The sequence below is a fragment of the Chaetodon auriga genome, chromosome 8 (genome assembly GCF_051107435.1).
Source record: "Chaetodon auriga isolate fChaAug3 chromosome 8, fChaAug3.hap1, whole genome shotgun sequence".
NCBI lineage: Eukaryota > Metazoa > Chordata > Actinopteri > Chaetodontiformes > Chaetodontidae > Chaetodon > Chaetodon auriga.
The window spans coordinates 10,901,273-10,923,592 of record NC_135081.1 but is presented as its reverse complement, the minus strand read 5'-3'; the positions used below and the strand labels follow the sequence as shown (position 1 = coordinate 10,923,592).

At 41.4% G+C, this 22,320-nt stretch overlaps 2 protein-coding genes across 5 annotated transcripts; one reads left to right on the top strand and one right to left on the bottom strand.

Annotated features, from left to right (window-relative positions):
- The first annotated feature begins 3,364 nt into the window (after positions 1 to 3,364).
- azi2 (5-azacytidine induced 2) lies at positions 3,365 to 14,702 on the top strand. 4 transcript variants are annotated; one of them, XM_076737823.1, is made up of 8 exons: positions 3,365 to 3,521; positions 5,154 to 5,407; positions 6,122 to 6,238; positions 6,562 to 6,661; positions 8,079 to 8,212; positions 8,522 to 8,586; positions 10,196 to 10,320; positions 12,356 to 14,702. In XM_076737823.1, the coding sequence occupies exons 2-8, from the start codon at positions 5,189 to 5,191 to the stop codon at positions 12,790 to 12,792; spliced, it is 1,197 nt and encodes a 398-aa protein (XP_076593938.1). In that variant the 5' UTR covers positions 3,365 to 3,521; positions 5,154 to 5,188; the 3' UTR covers positions 12,793 to 14,702. The 4 variants fall into 4 exon arrangements, with proteins under 4 accessions (XP_076593938.1, XP_076593937.1, XP_076593935.1 ...); XM_076737822.1 differs by having other exon boundaries at positions 3,368 to 3,521; positions 5,172 to 5,407; XM_076737820.1 differs by having other exon boundaries at positions 3,396 to 3,521; positions 5,172 to 5,407; positions 6,562 to 6,667.
- A 1,109-nt stretch (positions 14,703 to 15,811) lies between these two features.
- Positions 15,812 to 21,622, bottom strand: cmc1 (C-x(9)-C motif containing 1). Its single transcript, XM_076738196.1, has 4 exons — positions 21,538 to 21,622; positions 20,537 to 20,629; positions 16,791 to 16,881; positions 15,812 to 16,560 (listed from the first exon to the last, which is right to left on the bottom strand). The coding sequence occupies exons 1-4, from the start codon at positions 21,569 to 21,571 to the stop codon at positions 16,440 to 16,442; spliced, it is 339 nt and encodes a 112-aa protein (XP_076594311.1). The 5' UTR covers positions 21,572 to 21,622; the 3' UTR covers positions 15,812 to 16,439.
- Positions 21,623 to 22,320: the final 698 nt, after the last annotated feature.

Below are 22,320 nucleotides of genomic sequence, written 5' to 3'. Positions count from 1 at the left end.
TGAATGGCTGGTTTTCCAGTTGGAGAAATGACTGAGCCCATCACTACATTTATAGTTGGAACTGAGGCTGGGAATGTCATCTAACTGGGCCACAGCCAGAATCCAAAGAAATATAACAACAAGTGTGGATGAAATTGACGTGGCTATCGAGGCAGTAAATCAACTGACTGAACAGCTCCTAAATCAGAACACCATGCACTGGAGGCATTTTTCTTTTTTTTTTTTTTTTTTGGAAAAAGTTTTATTTATTTACTGGCATCACTGGTACTTCACAAAATAGGTCAGGGGGATTTATATAATAATGCTACATAATATATAATAAAGATTAAAGCTGCTTGTCCCTTGATTGCTCTGATGGAAGACCATGTAAATGAAGCTGAGAGGATTGTCTTATTGACAACTACACTGATGGCAATTTAGGGAACTCATGTAACCTCTGACCCAGTATTGAGTGAACATTTACAGCTCTATTTGCCTCAAGACAGGAGGAAATGCCTGAGGATGGTCTGAGGTTTTGTACCCCTGCCTCTATGCATACCGTTCTGCACCGTCTTTGGTTGGAGGGGCCTGCTGATGTACACCAGTCCAGCAGCTCCTGTATGTCTTTCATCAGCAGCTGTGCTTCTGACAACACTGCAATGACACTGACACATAAACCCCCGCAGAAGTCCCCACCACCACTATCCACAATACAGTACGTTTGGTATTTTTCAACAGTCACAGGGAAAGTGAGTAAAAACATTTTGTTGATTGCACTGATGTACGCAAGTGTTGGGCTTACACTCATGAGTCTTTAAGATGCAGATCTCAGGTTCCTCTTCGCGTGGCATGTCACTGATCTTTACAGCTTCTTCCACAGTCAAAGGACAGGGTTTGTTTTTCACACTTTTGACTCCTATGACCATTAATGTGATTAATAGAGCACATTTAGAAAATATTTGGTAACACAGTAGAGTAAGACCAACATTACAAATTATGACAGCAAGTACACAAACTTGATAATTGTTGTTTTCTTTCTCTTACACTTTGAGTATTGTTCAGATGAACCATTCAAAGGCTTATATTAATTAGACATATCAGGTAACTGGGATTTTGCATATACATATACTGTACACGTAATCTAATGTTCTGTAGAATACAATCACTGTCTGCTGGTTGATGCCATACTCATGAACTGCAAAACAATGTTACTCTCTCACTTTGCCAACACAGATTTCCAGACAGTTGAACAAATGAAAATATTAATAATAAACTACTAGAGCTACCTAATGTTTTTAATCAACCATTAGCTGTTTGGACATTTGGCACAGATTTACTAAACTCTCTTGGGATTGTTAGCTCACTAGCTAAGACAAATTACATCAATATCCTCCTGACTACGAGGGGAAAAAAATATTGTCCAATCACATTTTTTTTTTTTTTTTTTAAATTTCCCCAATCTTTGTCAGGTAATTACAATACCAATAACTTTTTTTTTTTTGTAAACACTTTTTAGGACATTTTTTAAACACTTAACACTATGCCAAAATACAGTTAAAATAATTCAATGTTTTAATGTGTTCTCAAGAGACTTATATAGAATATGCCAACAACATTTCAAGCCAAAATTTGCTCAATAAAAAGTATGATGCACTTACTTTTCCTCTTTCCATAAAATGCTCTTGTACTGATGGACGCCATTTTCCTTAATGAGACAGAGAAAGGTACCAAAGCCCCACCCCTTCACATTTAGTATCATTGAAAAGCCCTAAATGTCCTCTGTAGATAGCAAAAGGAGCTAATTTGGTAGTATTCAGTGGATGAGAGATATTCAGGTTTACAAATTTGAACTAATGGTATACCATTAGTTAGTGGTTAGAAAAACCAGCATAGACCAGCAAAGCTAGCCACCAGCAAAACCAGCATGGGGTATGCTGGTGACCAACATGACCAGCATCAAAACACAACATATGCTGGTATTGCTGGTATAACCAGCATACCCCATGCTGGTTTAGCTGGTGGCTAGCTTTGCTGGTCTATGCTGGTTTTTCTAATAGGGTAGTCAGGAGTATATATCTCCCAACTCAATGACTGTGACAAAATATGATAAAAAACCTTTTTTTGTCATATGAAAACGAGGCTATTTTCATTTATTTGTCAACAAAAATAAATTAACAGTTCTATTTAGCATAAGTGAGAGGTTACCTTACCTTAGCATGTGAGCAAACGTTGGCTACGTAACTTGTATTAGGTTGAACAGTTAAGTCTTGTCAGCGCCACGGAAGTAACAAGTAATGAGCAGCTCTGGTAGTGAATCATGAAGGAAGCTCTTCAGAACAGTAAGTCATTTTTATTCCTTCTTTTTTTCGAATAGTGTAACGTTTAAAACGTTCATTCTAGCAGCACCATCCGAAACATATTCCCACACACCGATATGCTAGTACCGCACAAACTTGAACAGGCAATAGGAACCGCGGAGCATTCTGGGGAGGCTCCGCCATTATAGGAGCATAAGTTACTAGCTATTATTACCTGTAACTGGTCATTTGTCATCTGTCAGTCGCTCATCGTCAGAAACTTATAAAGTACACGCAACTATCCATATCAAGAGAAGCCCGAGAGATGCAAATAGAGCGATATATTACAAAATTGAAGTTAGTTAACAATAGGGTTACGGTTAGCTAATGTTAAATGAATGCTATCAAAATGTTGGCTCATCGTACAGAATTAATCAGTTGGTACCTAGCAAACTGAAACACACTAGCCTACTTTTGTGTCTGACTGTATACTGCGACATTTCATGTTAGGAACCTTATTCAGTGTGTCGTGCGGCAGTTCCTTTTGAAACATAACGTTATAGTAAACAGCCAGAGGATGGCGCTCTTTCCCATGTAGATAATCACCATCCAGATATACCAAGAAGGGTAACTGTTATTCTATGTCGTCTCTTCTTGACACATAACTTGTTGATTGGCTGTTACAGCTCAATACACAACAGTGTTTACCGCTCATCTTGAAACTGAAGTGAAACCGACTTTGATCAAGTTGAACGTGTTTGCAGGAGGGGCGGTGATCGTGCAAGTTTCCGGTTGACGTTTGGTATCCTTCCAAAATGGCCAATTTGTAGTTAATGGTGTCACGCGCCCCTTGCCCCTTCCCAGAAGACACACCACGAGCCCCCCCCCCCCCCCCCCCCAATACCACACTTCCTCAAGTCAAATTGATGGCTCTGAACTGTTCTTTCAGTCAATAAGTGTATTACTTTTTCTTAACTAAACACGTTAATACGATTGTCTTCTGCCTCTGTCTCTGCCACGCGTGCTGTTGCACAGGTAGATACACTGTGCTTTTATTTTGAAAGGACTTTAGCAGTCAAGTGACTCCCGGAAGTTTTTGTTTCCTCACCTGTCAGTTCTGACAGGGTGCGAGTGTCTAGTCTCGTCTCTTTGTTTTTTCTTCGAGAAACGGGTCTTCTTTTTTCAAGAATAAATGATAATCCTGTTTGGCCAACTGACACCGAATTGAGGACAGCATCTCACACGGTGAATGAAAGCCGAGGGTGAAAAATCGACTGCTTTTGCTTCACCTAACGTTAGCCACAAATAGCCAGAAGACGTTAGCTAAGCGCCAGCTAACTGTTCTCATCATAGCAGATCGATCATTTTAATCACCGTAGCTATTGTTACATATTCTATATTTCTGTGTCACCGTCTTCTCATTGTGTCGTTCGTTCTGAAATCTATTGTAAAACTACCCATCAGTGTGTGCTGTCGGTTGTCAACAGAGATCACGGAAGCTAACACCATAACGTTAGCATCTTATACAAACGAGATTCATTGATTGTTTACATCCCGATTGTGGCTGCTTTTCAGTGCCTGTTTGAACAAGGAGGGCATCGTCGATGCTGTCGTTGCGGTGTTAGCAGTTAGCTCTCATGTTTGATCGAGGGTAGGCTAACGAAAGGACGCTCCTCTTCGTGTCTTGTTTTGGACTCTCGTTGACTTTCGTTTTGAATAACTTACTTGCTGGGGTCACATTCGATTGTTTGCCATTTCCTGAAGACATCGTTCAAAGTAAGCGGCCCCGCATATGTGTTTTGCTTGTGTGTATCCGTGTCATAAAACCCATAGCCTGTCAAGTTATTCTCCTGAAACTTATTTCCCCGAAAGCTTCGGCCTTCAGTGTTAAAAACTTGGCTCCTCGGTGTTTGCTGCATCATTGCATGCTGACATCATCAACTAGCGTTAGCTGCACCGTCTCTGCTGCCGAACTAAAGGGTCAAGGAGTGAGTGGGGTTTAGTTTCAGGCTTGGTCTCATTCAGGTAGTTTGGTTGGGCTGCTTTCATTCTTGCTGAGAGTCAACTGGACCTGTAACAACAGGCCTGTATGAAGTTCAGCGTGAAACACTCCTGTCCTCTGTACCTGTGTGCAAAGTCTGCCTGTGTATTTAACACTAGAGAAAAGACTTTTCCACAAATTGTGTGGTTTTGTATAATATACAATATTGTATAATATACAAAACCACATAATTTGTGGACAAGTTTTCTGCTTACCCTTTAATCGATTATATTATAATCGATTAAAGGGCAAGCAGCCTTGGATCCAAGACCCTGTTCCCAAACCATTGGGCACACAAAATGACCCATATATAATAAAATAGCAAAAAAGCCGATGTCTATTCACAGGAGCTCAATATATTTCACTTAAACTATTATTGATTTGATTTGTTTATAAGCCCATTGCAAATGCTTCACTTGCATTTCATTAAAATGTTAAGAGACCGACCTTCACTCACATATTTTAAGTTTTTGTGGAATAGAGTGTTCAAAGAAGTCGCGGGACTTAAGTTTGGTGGTTGAGTCAACTTTGCAAGAAACAGAACTGTCATTGCAGAGTCTGCCTGTTGTTGGCAGCACTGAGCTCCCATGTGTGGTCTGATGATGTTTGCCATTACAGGCCTGTCTCTGTGTAGCCACTCCTAGAATCAACTCTAGATCTTTTGCTAAACTCGTTACGTAAAGTAATGATGAAACAAAACATAAATGTCAAACGTTTGAGTGGCCAATAATAAACGACATTAGGTCCTTTAAAATTTGTGGATCAGATTAAAAAAGGTCTACGATTTGTAAACTCCATTAAATTTAAGTTCAAACTTGACTTCATGTAATCTCCAGGTCTTCTATCTGCTACAGAGTAGGCCTGTGCAGGCATGGAGCCCTTGGCAGTGGATGATGACATTTGCATCCTTAAGCATGAGACGGCCTACACCGCTGCCGGCGAGAGTCCTGTATCGGTGTGTGCCGGCGATGAATCTGTCGCCTCCCACTTCGCCCTGGTCACAGCCTATGAGGACATCAAGAAGAGGCTGAGAGACACGGAGCGGGAGAATACCTTGCTGAGGAAGAGGGTTAAGCAGCTGGAGGATAAGGTACAGATGTAAACCAAAGGATTGATGATGGGAGAGAAGCAAGGAGAAGATAGAAGAAAGAGATAATAGCGTGAGGAGAATGAAGTAAAAGAATATACTGCTCGTCCGGATGGCGAAGCAGCCAGAGAGCAAGGTTTACAGATGGTGTGCTATCGACAGAGATGAATGAAAGCAGATTTTTTCCATTTTCCGGGACATCAGAATTATGGAAAAACAAAAAATGCTCAATGGAAGTTTGGAAAAAGTCAGCAAATTCAACAGCATGCTGCAAAAATACTTGCCTCTGGGAGAGTCTGCATGCCAGCATCATTAATATTGTTGGCCTATAGTCAAAGCTATAAAACAATGAGAAATAAATCTGCACTGTCTGAAAACAAAGAGGAGGTCTGGAAAAGTATGGCATTGCCAAACAATGTGTTGGAGCACTACACTTGGGAGAGAAGGCTCCTGAAATTGGATTTAAAAAACAAAGGATTGAGCACAATGCAGAAAGAGCTATTTAAACAGGAGGGGTCTCAGTACAGATGGTCGGCTAAAGTGAAAGTGCTGCACAGTATGTGGGCACGGTTGCTTCTACAAGTCTCTCATCTTTTATCAGTCTTAGTTTTATCTGCTACAGGATGTGGTGGGAGCAAAGTAACTTCCTACCACAGATGTTTAAATGCAATGAAATTGATCTCTCTTCTCTGTGTATGTTATCTATCACCACTGTAGCTCTTCAGGCCAGAGGCTCCTCCATCAGAAGGTCCTCAGTACGTGAACAAAGCCTTCAGTGCTTACCGAGGTATCTATATAGAGAAGGAAGACCTGCAGATGGAGCTTAACAAACTGGTGCGTTGACTAATTAATTAGAATTTTCCTGACATTGACTAGAGCCTGGCACAAAGATCAAGTATGTTACAAACACTGCATATTTCAGAGGAGATAAATATATATTTTTTGTCTTTGTGTGTGTGAAACTACTTCTTCTGATGCAATTTTTATTCAAAACTTTAACAGAAACACTGAGCTCATGATATCATTACACAAATACTGCACAGGTGCACCAAAACTTCCCTGGGACTGAGAGAGAGGGAGAGAGAGTTTGGTGCACTGGTATGAATGCTGAATCTTCCTCCCCCTCTGCCTCACTGTCTGCTCTCTTGCTCTGTCAGAAAAAGGAGAAGAGTGAGAGTGAGAGGTTGCTGACGGAGCAGCTCCAGGCCAAAGAGTTGGAACTGCTTCAGCTGAGGACGGAGATGGAGACCAGCCAAGGTACAGGTAGAGCACGCAGTGTTGCCTTCTATTCTCTGTAGCAGCTGAGCCGTACTTGCTTTTAGATTTGTATGATTTACAACAACAATCTTACTGATATGAGCTGATATTTTATATTTATGTGTTGAAATATTTTGATAATGAGGCCCGTGAGGCAAAGCCAGTACTACTCCTCTGCATTAGATTTGATGTATGACGTGAAACCAGGCATGAAAAGTAATCAATTGTGTTTACTCAAGTCCTGCACTTAAGTACAATCTTGATGTACTTGTAATACTTGTAATGTAGGTATTTACATTTTACAGTGCTTATACTGGAGGGAGAGACTGTGCAGTGTCCAAAATTAACTTTTTGATTCACCAGCCAAGGGGGCTGGTAGATGGAAAAATCTACCAGCCAAGAATATTTTTCACCATCCAAAAGGTATATTTGGTATAAGTTTAGTATTTTATCATTAAAAAATGCTGCAGTAAAACTTGAATAGTTTCACAGAGGTACAATAATATGGTTGAACTTGCTGATAACAATTTGATCTTTTATTGATAGAATTTTTGAAATCTGCCTGTGGAGCAATAAATTTTATATTGTTATGATTTCAGGAAAGGAAAATAGGAAATAATAGAAACTTTTTGATATTAAACAACCTTTGTGGCTATTCGAGTATAGATTATTGAGTTTACGAGGTACACTTGAACGCCCCATGTAGTCCCTGGGTGCGTCCCAAGTCTCTTAAATTGCATCCACGTTTCGCTCACGTACGTCTTAGCCCCTCCCACCGAGGACGCATGTAGAGATGCAAGGAGACCATGCAAGGAGGGAGGAAAATCTGCTTTTAGAGAAATGAAACGTCCTTTCCTCTGAAGCGTCCCGTGAAGTGACGTCTGTGTCTGATGATGGCGGCAGCTGATCACAGCTGGATCAGCTGCCAGTCGGCTTTAACAGCTGTGGAGACTTCTGATGAATTTGTCTGCAAACATGTACACCGTACTAATACTAGTGACGGCGTGCAGGTATCGGTGCCAGAGCAGCAGTGTTTTCTCTCGGTCGCCCGCTACTTGTTTAACAAACACCTGCGCATGAATAACAAGCTGCATTCTGCATTTAAAGTGTGCACTGCGTCCTGCTCACAGGCACAGGAACCATTTCTGCTACCAGAATGCCTTTATATCATTTAGTCATTATTTGCATCTGGATTTATTGATATTCTGAATGTGAATTCATTATTTAATAACCCAGAATGGGATTACGGTGTCTCTTGGACACTGCAAATCATTTGCTGGCCTAAATGTTTCAGGGAAATTCAAATGTAAGTCTTATCCCCATCAGTCTTACATGTGACAAAAAGTATTTAAAATCAGCATTTATTCACTCATCAACAGCAGCAGTGTAACAAGTGTTTTTTATCATGTGAGTGCAGTGATGAAGAGCCTGAACAGCCCTCAGGACTACTGGCAGGTGGACCGGGTCAGCACTGAGCTAAAGATCCACAAACTACAGGAGGAGCTGGAGAGGGTGACACTGGAAAATAGCAGACTGCTGGAGAGAAGTGTGGTGAGTGAAGACGGAAAGAAAGAGTTGAAAAGACAGGAGAGAATAATGGAAAAAGGAGGACAAAGAGAAGAAGGGCCAAGATGGTAGGATAAGAGGGACTGGAGAGAGCTGTGCTGAGAAACAGCAGACTCTTGGACAGATGTGGAGTAGAAGAGGGGAGGGATGTTAGGGCTCAGCGGGACAAGGTGACACTGGGAGACAGAGAGAGAAGGGCGAGGGTGGATGTGCTCCTGCCTAACGGGGGAGAGATGAATTGCTAAAGGACGAAAGAGAGAAACAAAGAGAAAACATAACTTCACTGTGTTTCAGGAGGAGCCCCATGGCCTTAACGGACCAGACTCAGACCAGACCTGTGACACAAAGTATCGTGCAAGGTATGGTGTTGTATGAATGTCATTGAATTCAGAGGCCAAACCTCATGTCAGCTGGTGATCCAGTGATCACTTTAAATGTTTTTACTCCAGAGACCTCAAAGTCAGCTGCTAAATAGCAAACGTTTTACAGAATGTACATTATCCTTTTCAAAATGCCCACATTTGATGATATTTTTAAATTCTGTGTGTAATTTCCTGACAGGACAGCTTGTGGATGCTATGCTTTCCATATGCACTTAAATGCAACACATGAAAGACATTTCCAGTCTATGTTTCCAACTGCAAGTCCAACAAATGTCAAGCACATTTTAAGTCTCTGCAGACTGAGTTTTTCAGCCCACCTACTGTAAAACGAATTCAGCTTCTTCCCAGAAAGTAAGAATAAACATAATTTAACAACATAGAAGCGACAGGAGGAGAAAGTTTGAAACTAATCTTACGAGAGAGAAAACACTGGTTAGACAGGTGCATCGTGTCGAATCCTGCATGGGGTCTGCTTGTGTTGTAACTGTCCCTTTTGGCCACTAGAGGAGGGTGCAGCACTGTATATTTTGAAGTCTGCATAGCCGAGTATTATCATGCAGACAACCTCAGAAGTAACTGAACTTCATACATAATCAACACAAACTAAACCTTTAACACTTGTGCCCATTAGAAGTATTTTAGATTTGCACTCCAGTTGATGTGCACAAGGTCTGCAGCATATGGAATCGCCCTCCACCTGCTTTTTCAGTGAGGGTAATCTCCTGTAAATTAGCATCTCCTCACATTTCAGGAGAAAATTCTATTTGGTGTGCATTATAATTGTTTCACGTGTCAGCAGTTTTCAGACGGTGTTAGTTTTTAGCAGCACAAAAAGCTTAGTTTCCCTCACAGTTTTTTTTCTCTGTTTTAGGCAAGTGTTTGAAGTTTAAGGCAAAGTGTTGATGAGATTTTTCTTCTTTACATAAGGTGTGGATAGGACAGTTTGTCTGTGTTGCCTCAAATAGCAACACTTTTTCTTATTTTTGCTGCGTTGTTGAACCTGTGTTCAACCTGGTTTATGATGCAGCTGCTGCTGCTGGGTGATTTAACATTTAATCCATCACTACAGTTTGTCCTTTTTGTGTCAAGAATGGCATCATCGTTACTGTTTTTTCCTTAGCAAGTCTGAAATATAGCCAAAATGTGCTTTAGTAATGTAAACGTGTGCTGTGGAACTCCTCTGGACCTTTAGGTCTGCACAGCCACTCACAGTCATCACACAGAACTCACTCATTAACACGCCTCTCCAGGAATGTCTGTAAGTTGCAGAACAGATTAGAGGTGTATGACCAGTTTCATGTCTGATGTGCCAGTTTCACATCTTAGAAATTCAACAAACAGCTGAATATAAGGTTCAATAAAAGGCTTATTGCACAAAATATCTTCCTTTTTGAATAAGTATGATAGTATTAAGGATATTTGAATGGTACTTCAGAAAGAGCGTGAGCTGCAGCACGACACACAGCAGATGATTTTTACCACATGAGAGGCTGTCTGCCAGGTGGATGTTTCCAACAGCACCGGCTGTCGAGTAAAGCAGAATTCCTGAAGCACGATGTTGAAGTGAAACAATCTGTCTCTGTAGGGAGAGGAGCATGCAGCAGACGTACGACGCGCTGTGCTGCGAGGTCACACGTTTCCATTCAGAGCTGAAGCACCAAACGGGCCTGATTAGGAAACTCAGGCCACTCTTCAACGAGACAAGACAAGGTGAGACGTGTGTGTGCGCGCGTGCACACACACACACACGCACGCGCGCGCACACACACACACACACAAGCACTTTCTGGGTGTTAGCGTATGATTTGTATATACAGCAGTGTGAAGCATTCTCGATCCCCTGTATCGACTTAGAGCACATTCTCACAGGTCACTGCTGAGATGCAGTGAGTGCAGCTGTGAAGTCTTTCTTTCAAGCTCCCTTTGACTTCCAGACTAGTAGAAAAACAGATGACAAATCTGCTTTTAGCCTTGAGGCACAGGTAATTATTTTACTTTTGTTTTTTTCCTTTTGATCATTTGTCTCATTTGATCCTATTTTCTAATCTTACATCTGAATGTATATATTTTTTGAACTTGTAAAATACACTAATATTTGTCACATTTACTCATACTAGTGTCACATTCATAAATGATATTGTACCTGAACGTTTGCATCTAAGTGTGCTCTCCAGATGAGCTGTTAACTTCCCAAAAGACAAAAGATGTGAAGACCTGTAGAAAGTGAATGATAAGCAGAGAAAATCTGAAAACAAAACTACAGTTACGAGTGTTAAAACGTCTTTCACCTCAATGTCAGATTTGTGATCTGTGTGTATTCAGGTATAGCGGCTGCAGGTCAGACCTTGCTTCAGCACACAGGAGCTAATGTGGCTAATGTCAAACGAGTGAGGAGGGTGACTGCTGCCTCTGTTCAGTGAAGGGAAGGCTTTTCTGAAGAAGTACTACTTACTGAGAAGATTTCTCATGCTGCTCCTTGTTGCAATTTGTATAAGGGTGTGATAAGACTGTGGATATTATCGAAGTACTCAAACACTTTGATAAAGGACATCATGAAAAGGTCTGTCCCTCCTCTCCTGCCCCTCCGTGATGATGTATTCTACCGTAGCAGAGATTACCTCTGTTGTCGATTCCCTCGGAGTGTGAGAAGAGGAGACTAGGAGGTGAAAATTAGAATGAAACATGGCAAGAAAATAAATCTTGGCCTATTTATTCTACTGACTAAGAGGGTAATCCTGTAACTTAGATGAGAGAGATGGAGAGAAACGAGGAAAGCAGGAGTGGCGGGGGGGGGGGGGGGGTATTTATTCATGCATCTGTATTCTTCTAATGTTCCTCCTTTAGAATCACTTTTATTCAAATCCTAGACTCAGGAGACCTTCTCATGGAAGAGTAGCAGGGATGGATGGATGGATGGAGGGATGATGTGTGGATAGAGAGAGGCAGAAGGGAAAAAAAGCAGGAGATACTCATTTAAACTTTATTATTCGCTGAAGATGATGATTTGATAGCAAAGCAATGATGTGTGTCTGAGATTAGGACATCTGATTTGTGTATGGATGTGCTCTGTTCTGGCAAATGAAAAAAAAAAGTAATTATATTTGGATATTTACAGATTCACATGCAGTGATACTTAGAGGGTGCACAGGTTTGGTTGTACAGCATGTAGCCTGCTGCGTGGTGCGAGCTTTGCCTCACCTCTCTGTTTTTACACTGTGAGGCCGATTATCTAGTCAGGGATCAAAAGGCTCTGTTGAACACACCTTTGATTTTTTTTAATCTCTTTATCAACCAAAGTTTAATCCAAGTGTAAATAAGTGCCGTCATAAGTACAGACGTGCCATTGTGCCAAATACAAAAAGAGAACTCCTCCAGCGATTGGAGGAAAGAGAAGATGGCTTCATTAATGCTGCCAGCTGGATTTTAGAGACCAACGTGAGGACGTTAAAAGACGAAAATAGGCTTTCACACACATTTCTCATCACTGTATACACAAAAAAACAAATAAAACCAATCTTCTCTTCAGTCTTTCCAAAATCATAAGACATTGTCCTCTTGTCCTCCAGTGGTTTTTCTGTCTACTTACTGTATAACACATGATAGAAACAGAGAGTTCACATGTAAATTGTAAGTTCTGTCCATTCTTGACATACTGTAGCTATTAAGAATACACATCTACTGTATGTATACTGAACTCAGACTAACTTGTCCCACCCCCTCTACCCCCCCACTCCTCTCTCTCCAGCTGCCTCAACAGTACCAATCCAGTGTCTGGACGACGTGGAAAAGAACAACCACGCAGTTCCGCGGGTGTCAGTGCCTCGACCCCCTAGTGCCCCCCCACTCCCATCGTGCTCCGGCCGCCCCTGCCCCCCCGCAGGCGGGCCGTCGGGCGCCCTGCTGCCGGACAGTCTGAGGGAGGACTGCTGGTACAATGGGCCCTGGCCCTCCCAGAGCTGTTCAGGGGAGGCCCTGGTGGGCAGCGACGCCTGCTCTGTAGTCCTGCCCCCACCTCCCCTGAACCAGGCCTCCCTGGATGACAGCTCACGGTCTTTCCCCAGCCCACCCAAACCCAGTGATGCCATGTTCTGGGAGGGACACTCCACTGCATCCAACTCATCCTCAATTGGAAACTGCACTCCCAGGAGCCCCCCCAGTGCCGAGTGGGCCAAGCCCTATTGAGAGGAACTTCAATGAGAGAATACATGATTAAACAGAGTGTATTTGGATGGAAAATAAATGAATGGATGAATGAATGACTGGACTCTCCAACCCTGCCACATAGCTACCACCTAACCTGCCTTAAGCTGATAAGACCACTCCTCTGGGCTGGACTGGACCTGCTGGTTGTGGGAACTAATTGAGGCCAGAGGAGGCCTTTTCGAGGTAAAGACTCTGTCACCTCTGCACACCGCATCGGTGAACATATCTGACTTTGCAGAGCAAAAGTTAATGAGAGACCCTCAGCCGAATAAATAGTTTGTCCGTGTGTATGTGTCCTTGTATGCACATGCATAAGTGTGAGCAAGCATGCATACAAGCAGTTTCATTTGTGTGCGCGTATTCACACATCAAACAGAGCGTGCCTGTGTGTGCAGATCAGTGTGTGGGCATCTATTGCCTGCCTGTATCTGTATCTTGTCATAATAAACCTAATAGGGCTCAAAGGGCCTCTTTCTCCATTCACTGTGGCCGGTGATCACTGGAGCCACAGCATAATACTAGAATTTGTAAAACTGTACTCCCTAATGCAAGTCTTTTTACATTTGAACACTGTAAAGTAAACAAGGTGTGTATGTCTCACGAGACGGAGATGTCGAGGGACGAGGACGTGATGTGATTGTTTTTGTACTGTGATGGAGACAGACGTACAGTAACTGTAGGATAATCACAGGTTGGTTTTTTTTTGTTTTTTATTTCAAATTTTAACAGCTACCAAATGAAATCTTCGACATCCTTTTTTTTTTCTTTGATAAGTTATTTTCACCGAAGCCCTTCTGGATCAGTATCTATGTCTGTTTGCTTACTGAGTCATTTTGGAGAATGCAATTAGTTATTTGGATTTTTAATCCAAAAATGTATTGTTTTCTGAAATAAAACACTCCACCCTCACTGGCACCACAAAAATTTGAACTGTTAATGATTTCACAGAAACTCAAGCAAGCCTCCTTAAACCTACCTGTAATCACTTCTTCAGCTCTCTCAGATCGACTGTCAGTGTCTGCTGTGTTGCTTTCTTTTCTCTGGTGCAGAGGGATGTGTAGATGTAAGGCTGCGCTTTGTTGGTTTTTCTGTCGGACTGAATTTGAAGACCTCCTGGAACAGGCTTCATGCACTACCCTGTATGTGAAAGTGGTGAAGTTGGAAAGCTCTTGAGGGCTGTGGAGGTTTGCAGAAAATGTATCTAAACTCTGTATTGTGCTGGTGTTAATCTCTGATACATTTGTTTTGCAGTATAAGTTGTGTGAAGAGGGAAGTTTCTCTTTGATTTCTCTTTTTAAGAGTAAAGATGTACAAAGGAAAACACATCATGAGTAGAATACAAGCTGTATACAGAAGGAAGACTGTGCATATCTGTATAAATGTATATGGTGGGCTTCAGTACTCTGCCAAACGCGTTTTTGCACTCCATACCATAGGTTTTGGTTTTTCCTCCTTCACCCCAAAGACTTCTGATGAGTGTAAGAGCTGTCTGTGATGGCGGCCAGACGATGAGTCGATTAACCTGAAGAAATGTGAGCTGTGACTGGAAAAACAGGTGCACAAAGCACAAAGGCCCGTGGTTGTTGAAAAGACTTTGTTTTTCCATTTTCTTCAGTCTGTTTCACGATAACTGTGGTCTTTTTGTTCATTTTTACGAAATGTTATTTTACAGCAGTAGTTTCATACTTATGTAAATGATTTGCAAACCAAAATGCAATGTACAGTAGATATGGATTATATTTTAGATTTCCTGCACTTCAGACTGTTTGTAAATATGATCAATTAAATGAAGGAAAGGAAGTGACTGTGTGAGGTCGCCCTGTCTCTCTATTCATATTTTTAGCAATGAGATTCAGTGGTTCCATATAATAAAACTGAAGGCTTTGGCATCCGTCCATCTGTGCAACAGTTCCTCCTGTCCAACACAATGTCTCTTACTACCAATAGAAATTTATCAACTGGCTGATCAGAACATGTGAACAATCAACTAAAGGTTCGAGTCACATGTCCTTTAAAAAGGCTGAAATTTTCTGGGTTCTGGCTTCTCATTGTGAAGATCTGCTGCTTTTCTCTGAGTCATACTGTTAGAAATTGAACAGCTTAGGGTTTTGAAATGTTGCAGACAAGCAATTGTAGATTCTAATGAGTGGCATTTGGCATTACTTAAAAACTAGTTATCCACCTGTAATGTCTCACTGTGCATTAAGTAATGAACCGTTCACAAGCGCTGCCTACTGATATGTCTTTGATAACCTTAAATGTAAGGCAACCACCTGCCTTGAATTATCCATGGATGAGAACTGTGGGGTCAATTCAGCTGCCACCAAAGAGAGAAAACATATGCAAAGAACTAGGAGATGACTGCATTTGTGATGTATGACAGTGAGTCTCCATCACAGTCACTCACTGACACCTTCACTCACAATGTGCCATCTTTGATCCATCCGAGTGCACGCTGAGAACACGGAGTAACCATGAGAGATGGCCTGAACACGGTGGCTCATGTGAAAGCACAATGAAGACGTGAAAAAGGTAAAGTACTCATAACGGAACAAAAACCAACCAAACTTTTTTTTTTTCTTTTCACTTTTTAAATTATTTTTCATAAGCGATAACACAGCTGATTGAATATAACACCAGTCTTCAAAATCCTTATAAACTTATGAAGACGTTAAATTCAGGCAGTTCTGACTGTGAGGCCGACGTTCAGCTCAACTCAGAGTCAAACACAATATCAAAATACAAAAATTCAAACCCGGAAAACATCCAACCAAAGCTGTGCTAATTAAAGCCAAAACATCAGCAGAATGGAATCAGAACATTTCCCCCGAAACTTAAAATCTACTGTTGACATTTTCTCCAGTCAACCTCTATGAAACACACGTCACTCACATCGTTCATGTTTGAATAAAAACGGACGTTCAAAGTTCTTTAAGTTCTGTATCATAACGCCTCCATCAACATTTTCCATTTTCTCTAATTTGCCACTGATTCACACTTCGTGAGTGAATATTGTTTTATTTACAGTGCATGTCACGTGATCACACAGTTCATCACTTGGTAAGATGTCAGGTCTCTGTGCACATTTCTTTCATTTCCAAGTCCTTCTGAAATTCTTTGTATGTTAATTAACACATTCCTCTGCAGATGAACAGGCTCACTTGTGCTGGCATTGCATGTACAATATAAACACAAGACAAAGTGCTCAGCAGATAAAGAGCATCCCTCAACTGATGACTGCATGCCTCCAGAGCCGCAGCATGGAGGTGACTGTACCATATCCTCCTGCATGTTTCATCAGTCAATAAGCTCATTGGTAGGTGTAATGTAAGTGCTGCTGATTCAATCAAAGGGGAAATTCATTCTCACTATCTAACAGAGAATATTTTGCAAATATACAGAACACAAAAAATGGGCATTATTTTGATTACATACCACAAAGTAGTTTCAGACATTAATTACACAGCTTTCAATAGAATACGCAGGCTTGTGCCTCTTTGAGTAACCCTGACAGATGACCACGTATCCTGGGTGTGCAGGACTTGCAGGACTGGTTACGGCCAGAGCATCACACTCCACACCTTTACCTTCAAAAGAGGGAAGTTGTTTGAGTGTCACGGTGTTCATTACATGCTAGCTGGGAGTTTTTGTTCCCTGTTCTTTGCTCGGATCCCCGTCCTCTCAAACTCCAGTCTCTCTTGGATGTACTCCTGCTTACACTCCTCGAAGAACGCGGGGTCCTTAAAGCTGGTGGATGACAGATGGTAAAGTATTTATTTTACAGAATTAAGGTAGCCTCGTATGACTAGCACTTCGATGGTGATAATAAGGTTTTGAGACTGCTGAAACTTGGTGAGCAACAGCTGAGAGGGTCAGCAAGGTAGCTGAGAGAGTGTGTGAGCCCGTATAAAAGATGGTGGTGGGATAATACATAGGGAGACATCTTACTGTGTGAGAAGAAACTGCAAAACACTTACTGTGATGTCAGACATTCCTTCAGCGCAGCATTCTGCTCTCGGCACTTAAACACCATCAAGAAACCAGTTTCTTTACAGCAGTGGTTGAAGGCTGGAGAGAGGTGGAGAAGAAGGTGGAAGAGAGAGAGGGTGAAATTAGCAGAAATAGCACGCCTCACATTGGCACTCCACCACAAGAAGGAACCTGGTGATAAGCTACATTGCCATGCCTCTTATCAAACACAAACCCGTGCTTCCTCGTTCACACGAGCACTGAACCTAGATGTCCTGGCTATAGAGCAGTTGTATTTGTGGTTGCCCAGTTTCCACATTGGCTCCTTAACAGTCTACCAGACACAAATATGAACCCGCTGAGTCCAAGAGAATGAAATATAGGGTCTGTTCTGACAGTAAATATGGTTCGGTGATGCGGGATATGTCTCCTCGTGCTGTGTAGGTTGAGTTCTCTTACAAAGTCACATACCTAGGATTTGCTGGTAGCCTACACAACATGCAGGTGATGGATAAGATAAGGTGGAGAGCCAAAGGATTACGTCATATTGTGACTTTTAGAAAATGCAGTTAAACTCAGTTAAAAATAATGGACATACAAGACACCTGAGATCCAATTTCACACTTAACCTGTGTTACACGTCAATCCCCTCCGACCCATCCCAGCCACTGTTCCCTAGAGAGACTGCAATCTCACGTTAAAAAAAAAAAATCTAAATAATTGGAACAAAACTTGTAAAGGTGAGGATTAAATATAGTGACTGTCAATTGAGATACATATGAAAAGCCCTTTCTCAAAGCTGCATCAGTGACACTGTGCCCTGGCTAGTGGTGGATTCTAGATGTGATGTGCAAGGTCCTCATTGTAAACAAGGCGCTGAAGACTCAGAGTCTTCACCTTGTTAGCGAGCTCTTTCTCGAGGATTTAATTAAAGCCACTGCCCTCACATGTCCCCTTTCAAACAACTGACATCATAATTACCTTTATCAGTGACATCAGTATGGTTATCACACAGACACTTTCATCAGGATGCAGATGTGAAAAAAAAACAACAGCAAAACCAATTTAGAGAAGCAGAACAGTGCGACTAATCTAATCAGCAAGTGCCTCATCCCTGTCCCATGGTACCGATAGATGCCGCAGAAGGTTGCCTTTCTGATCGCACCACCAAAGACAAATATGAGACGAGCGTTATGTCAGAAGAGGCGCTTCTAAAGAAAGGCATGATACCTGACCTTCACTTAAAGCTGTTTTTTTGTCATTCTTAAAGACCTTCAAGTGTAGTTTGGCAGTTAGCACAAAGCATGTTTGAATGCTCACAGAGACGTCGACCTTCAGTGGAAGATATAAGGTGTGAAACTCTCATACAGAGTTAGAACAGAACATAAATGTCAGGACTTTCAGCAAGATTTGTGCATTTCTGAAAAATGAAATTAACGAATAAGGAAGCAGTAACTTCAAATATGTCACGTCAATTGAGAGTTGTTTTCCTTCTCTATTTTGGATGATGGGATTCCAGAGACAGACCTAATGAACTCAATCTGCAAGCAGCCACAGACTCCAGCAAGTAGCTGCAAATCAAAGCATTGCAAAAATACAACAGTTGTCAATGTCAATGTGAACGTGGTTTCTAATTGAATATGTGGGTTGATGGCACGCTCAATTGTGTGGTTCTGGAAGACATGTGAGAGTACTGATGTTAATCATCAATGCAATAGGAAAAATCATGTCAGGTAAAACTAAAAAGATGTTGTGTACAAGTCAGTGGTACCTGAGTGGTATCTGCTTGAACAACAAAGCACAACCTACAAAATACAACCGTGGGGCGTTTAGAGGCATATCTACTGAGGCAGATAACACAGGAAAACACACTCACAGATTCTTTTTTTTTTTTTCTCTTTTCTTTGTAAAACATAATTATAGACACACACACACACACACACGCACACACACAGGAGCCCAGTGCAGACACAAACATACAGAATGAAATGATAGAGGCGGACGTGAAGGTGTGAAAATGAGTGGAACGAGAAGCTAGTAATGTGAGGGGGGTTTCCACTACCCACACGGCCACTGTCTGTCCCATCACTTCAGGCTGCATGTGCGCTGACTCCCGCATGAGCAGTACACAACAGCTCATACAGGCAGTCATCAGATTTCTAAAAACCACATAACCTCGTCATCATCTGGCTGATGTGTTGCTACAGTAGACAGGGCATACATGAGAAAAGCTGCAGCCACCGTTGCCTAGCAGGCAAAGTGGCATTGGGTGTCATGCTAATGGCCTGCTCCTTAAATCAGAGACATGAAAAGGAAGTGGGGGTTCATGGTGGTGGGAAACCGTTTGGCCATAAAGAGTCAAAACAGCACAAGAAGAGGAGTGGTGGTGAACAGGCTATCAGAGAAGGCTTAATATAACTTATTCACGATTTAAATGATTGGAATAGGGGACTAAATGAATGATCATGTCATACTTATGTGCATCTTTAACCTGCTGCTGCAACAAAAGAATTTCTCAAATTGGGGTCAATAAAGTAAAGTTTAAGTCTACTTCAATGACATGCAAACACACCAGTGATGTGAGGCTTTGGTAGTAATACTTGTGCCTTAAATGAACAAGTAGAATAAGTAATGTGTGAAGTTTATTTTTCTTAAACCTTCATATTCTGGAAAATACAAGGACTGAATTTTGAGTTTTGAGTTTTCTACAATAAATATGGAAAATACACCCCTAAAATTAAAAGGATTCACACTGAGGGACTTCATCAACTTGGATTTTAAAATGTATAACTGGTTTCTAGTAGGGGAGGGACAAGAGGAGTAGTGCCCTGTGACCAGTATGGCAGTATTCAATTGCAACTGATAATACAGGATATACTCAGTTACCAGTTTGTTCGGCACAACTAGCTAAAATTAATGCAGTAGAAAATAACAGCCCTGCAATAAATTCTACCTACATGAAGCTTATAATGAGCTTTCATTGCATTGCCCTAAAAAAATATTTTGCCTTGTTTTTAACCTGAGTGGGTGCAACATAATTCATCTGGTGTGGGAAGCAGATCTCTCGTGTGTGTGTGTGTGTGAGAGAGTGAAGAGTACCTGCATGTCACTGCAGCCACCGAAATGTATATGCTACGTTACAAGTAGTGAGTTCTAATAGTCATATATAAGATAGCCAGATAAACTCAGGTTGCAGCGTAATAGTCTCAGAAGGTCGTGTGTTCACAGAGGAAATACAGCTCCTGTTTTGGAACGGCAGTGGTGTCTTGCTACCATGTTAGCTACTAGTTCCACTCCGGCTAATTACTAGCTACAAACCAGGATAAATTAGTCTAAACTACTACAACTCCAAACATATGGTAAGACAGATACAGGTAGCTGCTAGTATAACATAAATCTACTATTCACAGTCATTTGAGAGCGAGGCACTCTCACTTCCGTGTGTGTGTGTACACACTTGAAACACTTGCATTGGAGAATTCAATATTGGCTTGACTTAATTATTTCTGATGCTAAAATATACAGTCTGTTCCAGCTTCATACCCACTTACCTTTTTTCACAGCAGAGATTTAGATGTGTCACAGCAGGAAGAGCACAGGTGTTAATAATTCATTAATGATGGAGCTGGAACTGGCGCGACTAAACCGACTGTAACTGTCATTAATGCTATTTAATGCACCTGATGTGTCAAAATGTCTGCTATGAAAAAGCAAAAAATTGTCTTGCAGGCATGAATTTAACACATGTACACACCTTCGACTTTCTCAGCGCAGCGCTCCTTGGCTTTCTCCCTCATCATCTTGGGGATGAGGACATCTTTCTCCACATGTCTCAGATGAATCTCCTCTGAGAAAGCAGGACAAACACAAAGACGGGTGAACTATCAGAACCATCAGGTCAGCATCAATATTCGCCCCAGTTCATGCCCTTTGTGTGTTAATTACTTTTTAAGGTCTGGTCTATTTTGAGGTCTGGACTGTCAGTTGGACAAAACAAGCATCGTGAAGGTGTCAGCTTGGGCTCTGAGTAATTGTGGCACAATTTAGCACCATTTTCACAATTTTTACAAATCAAGCAATCAGTTACTGGAGTAATCCATATGGAAAATAACCATAAATTGCAGTCATACACAAAATAGTTCAAACGAGCTCCACCTCAATCTACTACGACAGTAAAATCCTCTTCTTACATGAATGCATGATTAATAATAATGATGATAATATGGAATAGTACCTCAGTCACAGGGGACATTTAATCCTTAAAGGACATTTTCTGCTCATGTTCACGTGCTATAACTTGAGTAACATCTTCAAAGGATGACGTTAACTTGTAACAGATTATTTTACAGTGTGGCAATAGTACTTGATCTGACTTCCTCCACCACCGGTTAATTAAGAGACTTTTGCTTCAGCACTCACACATATGAGAGACATATTGTGGGGCCACATCATCAATGTTATTCATTAACTTACTTACATTCGTGCAGACGACTGAATGCACATAAAGGAAACTTCCAAACCACAGAGGAAGGTGGTGAACATATAAGCTCGTGGACCAACATGCAGAATCATGCATCGCTACGTAGAGATAGCCGCGTCAGGTTAACTAGCTAGCTAACGTTAGCTTCAGGAGTCCACAGACATTCAGCAGTGTTTCCTGAACGCACCGAGCTGAACAAAGCCGAATAAAGAGCGACGCAGCTTGTCTAAAGTTATGTCGTGACAAGTACGTCGAGCATTTCAAATGTTTATTACCTGTGTTAGCTGCCTCCATTGTGGCGATGTTCATCAAAACATTACAAAACTGGACCAATGTGACCTCGCTCAAACTACTTCCGCTGACGTAGCTGGACGGCGTAGGAAACTACAAATCCCAGACTCCCAGATGGACTCAGCCGTGGATAGAAATTGCATCCGAGGGAACAGTTAATTTGGCATAAGGAGTCCGACAAACTCAGCGTCTGTGAGGCTCTAATTCATGTTATAGAGGTGAAGTGGACTAATGAAAGGATGCGTTGCGATTTATATTCATAAGAGATCCATAACATTCGGACATAATATCAGGAACACCTTAACACAAGGCAAAACGACAGTATTTCAAAGAGTACTGCCTTTTTAAGATTTACAGGCTCCAATTTTGGCTGCTGATAAGGGAGATATTTCGTAATCCGTGAGTGATGTCGTTGCAAAGCATCATATAGTAAGGTGTTCTTGTTTATTTGTCCACTCTCCTGTTGTTTTTTGTAATGATGTAAAATAGTTTAGTGAAATATGTCAAACGGTGAGATAGATAGATAGATAGATAGATAGATAGATAGATAGATAGATAGAGTATTTTATTAATCCCTTAAGGGTAATTGCATCACATGACTTTTATGAGCAGAAGCATCAAAACTGTCAGCTATGATATCTGTAGCATCACTGACAGTATTTCAAATTTTATAGCTGAATTATTATAGCCTCAGTTTTGAAAGATTCAGTGAATGAATGTTTTAATAAAATATTCTTAGTTCACATGCAAAAGAATATACATATATA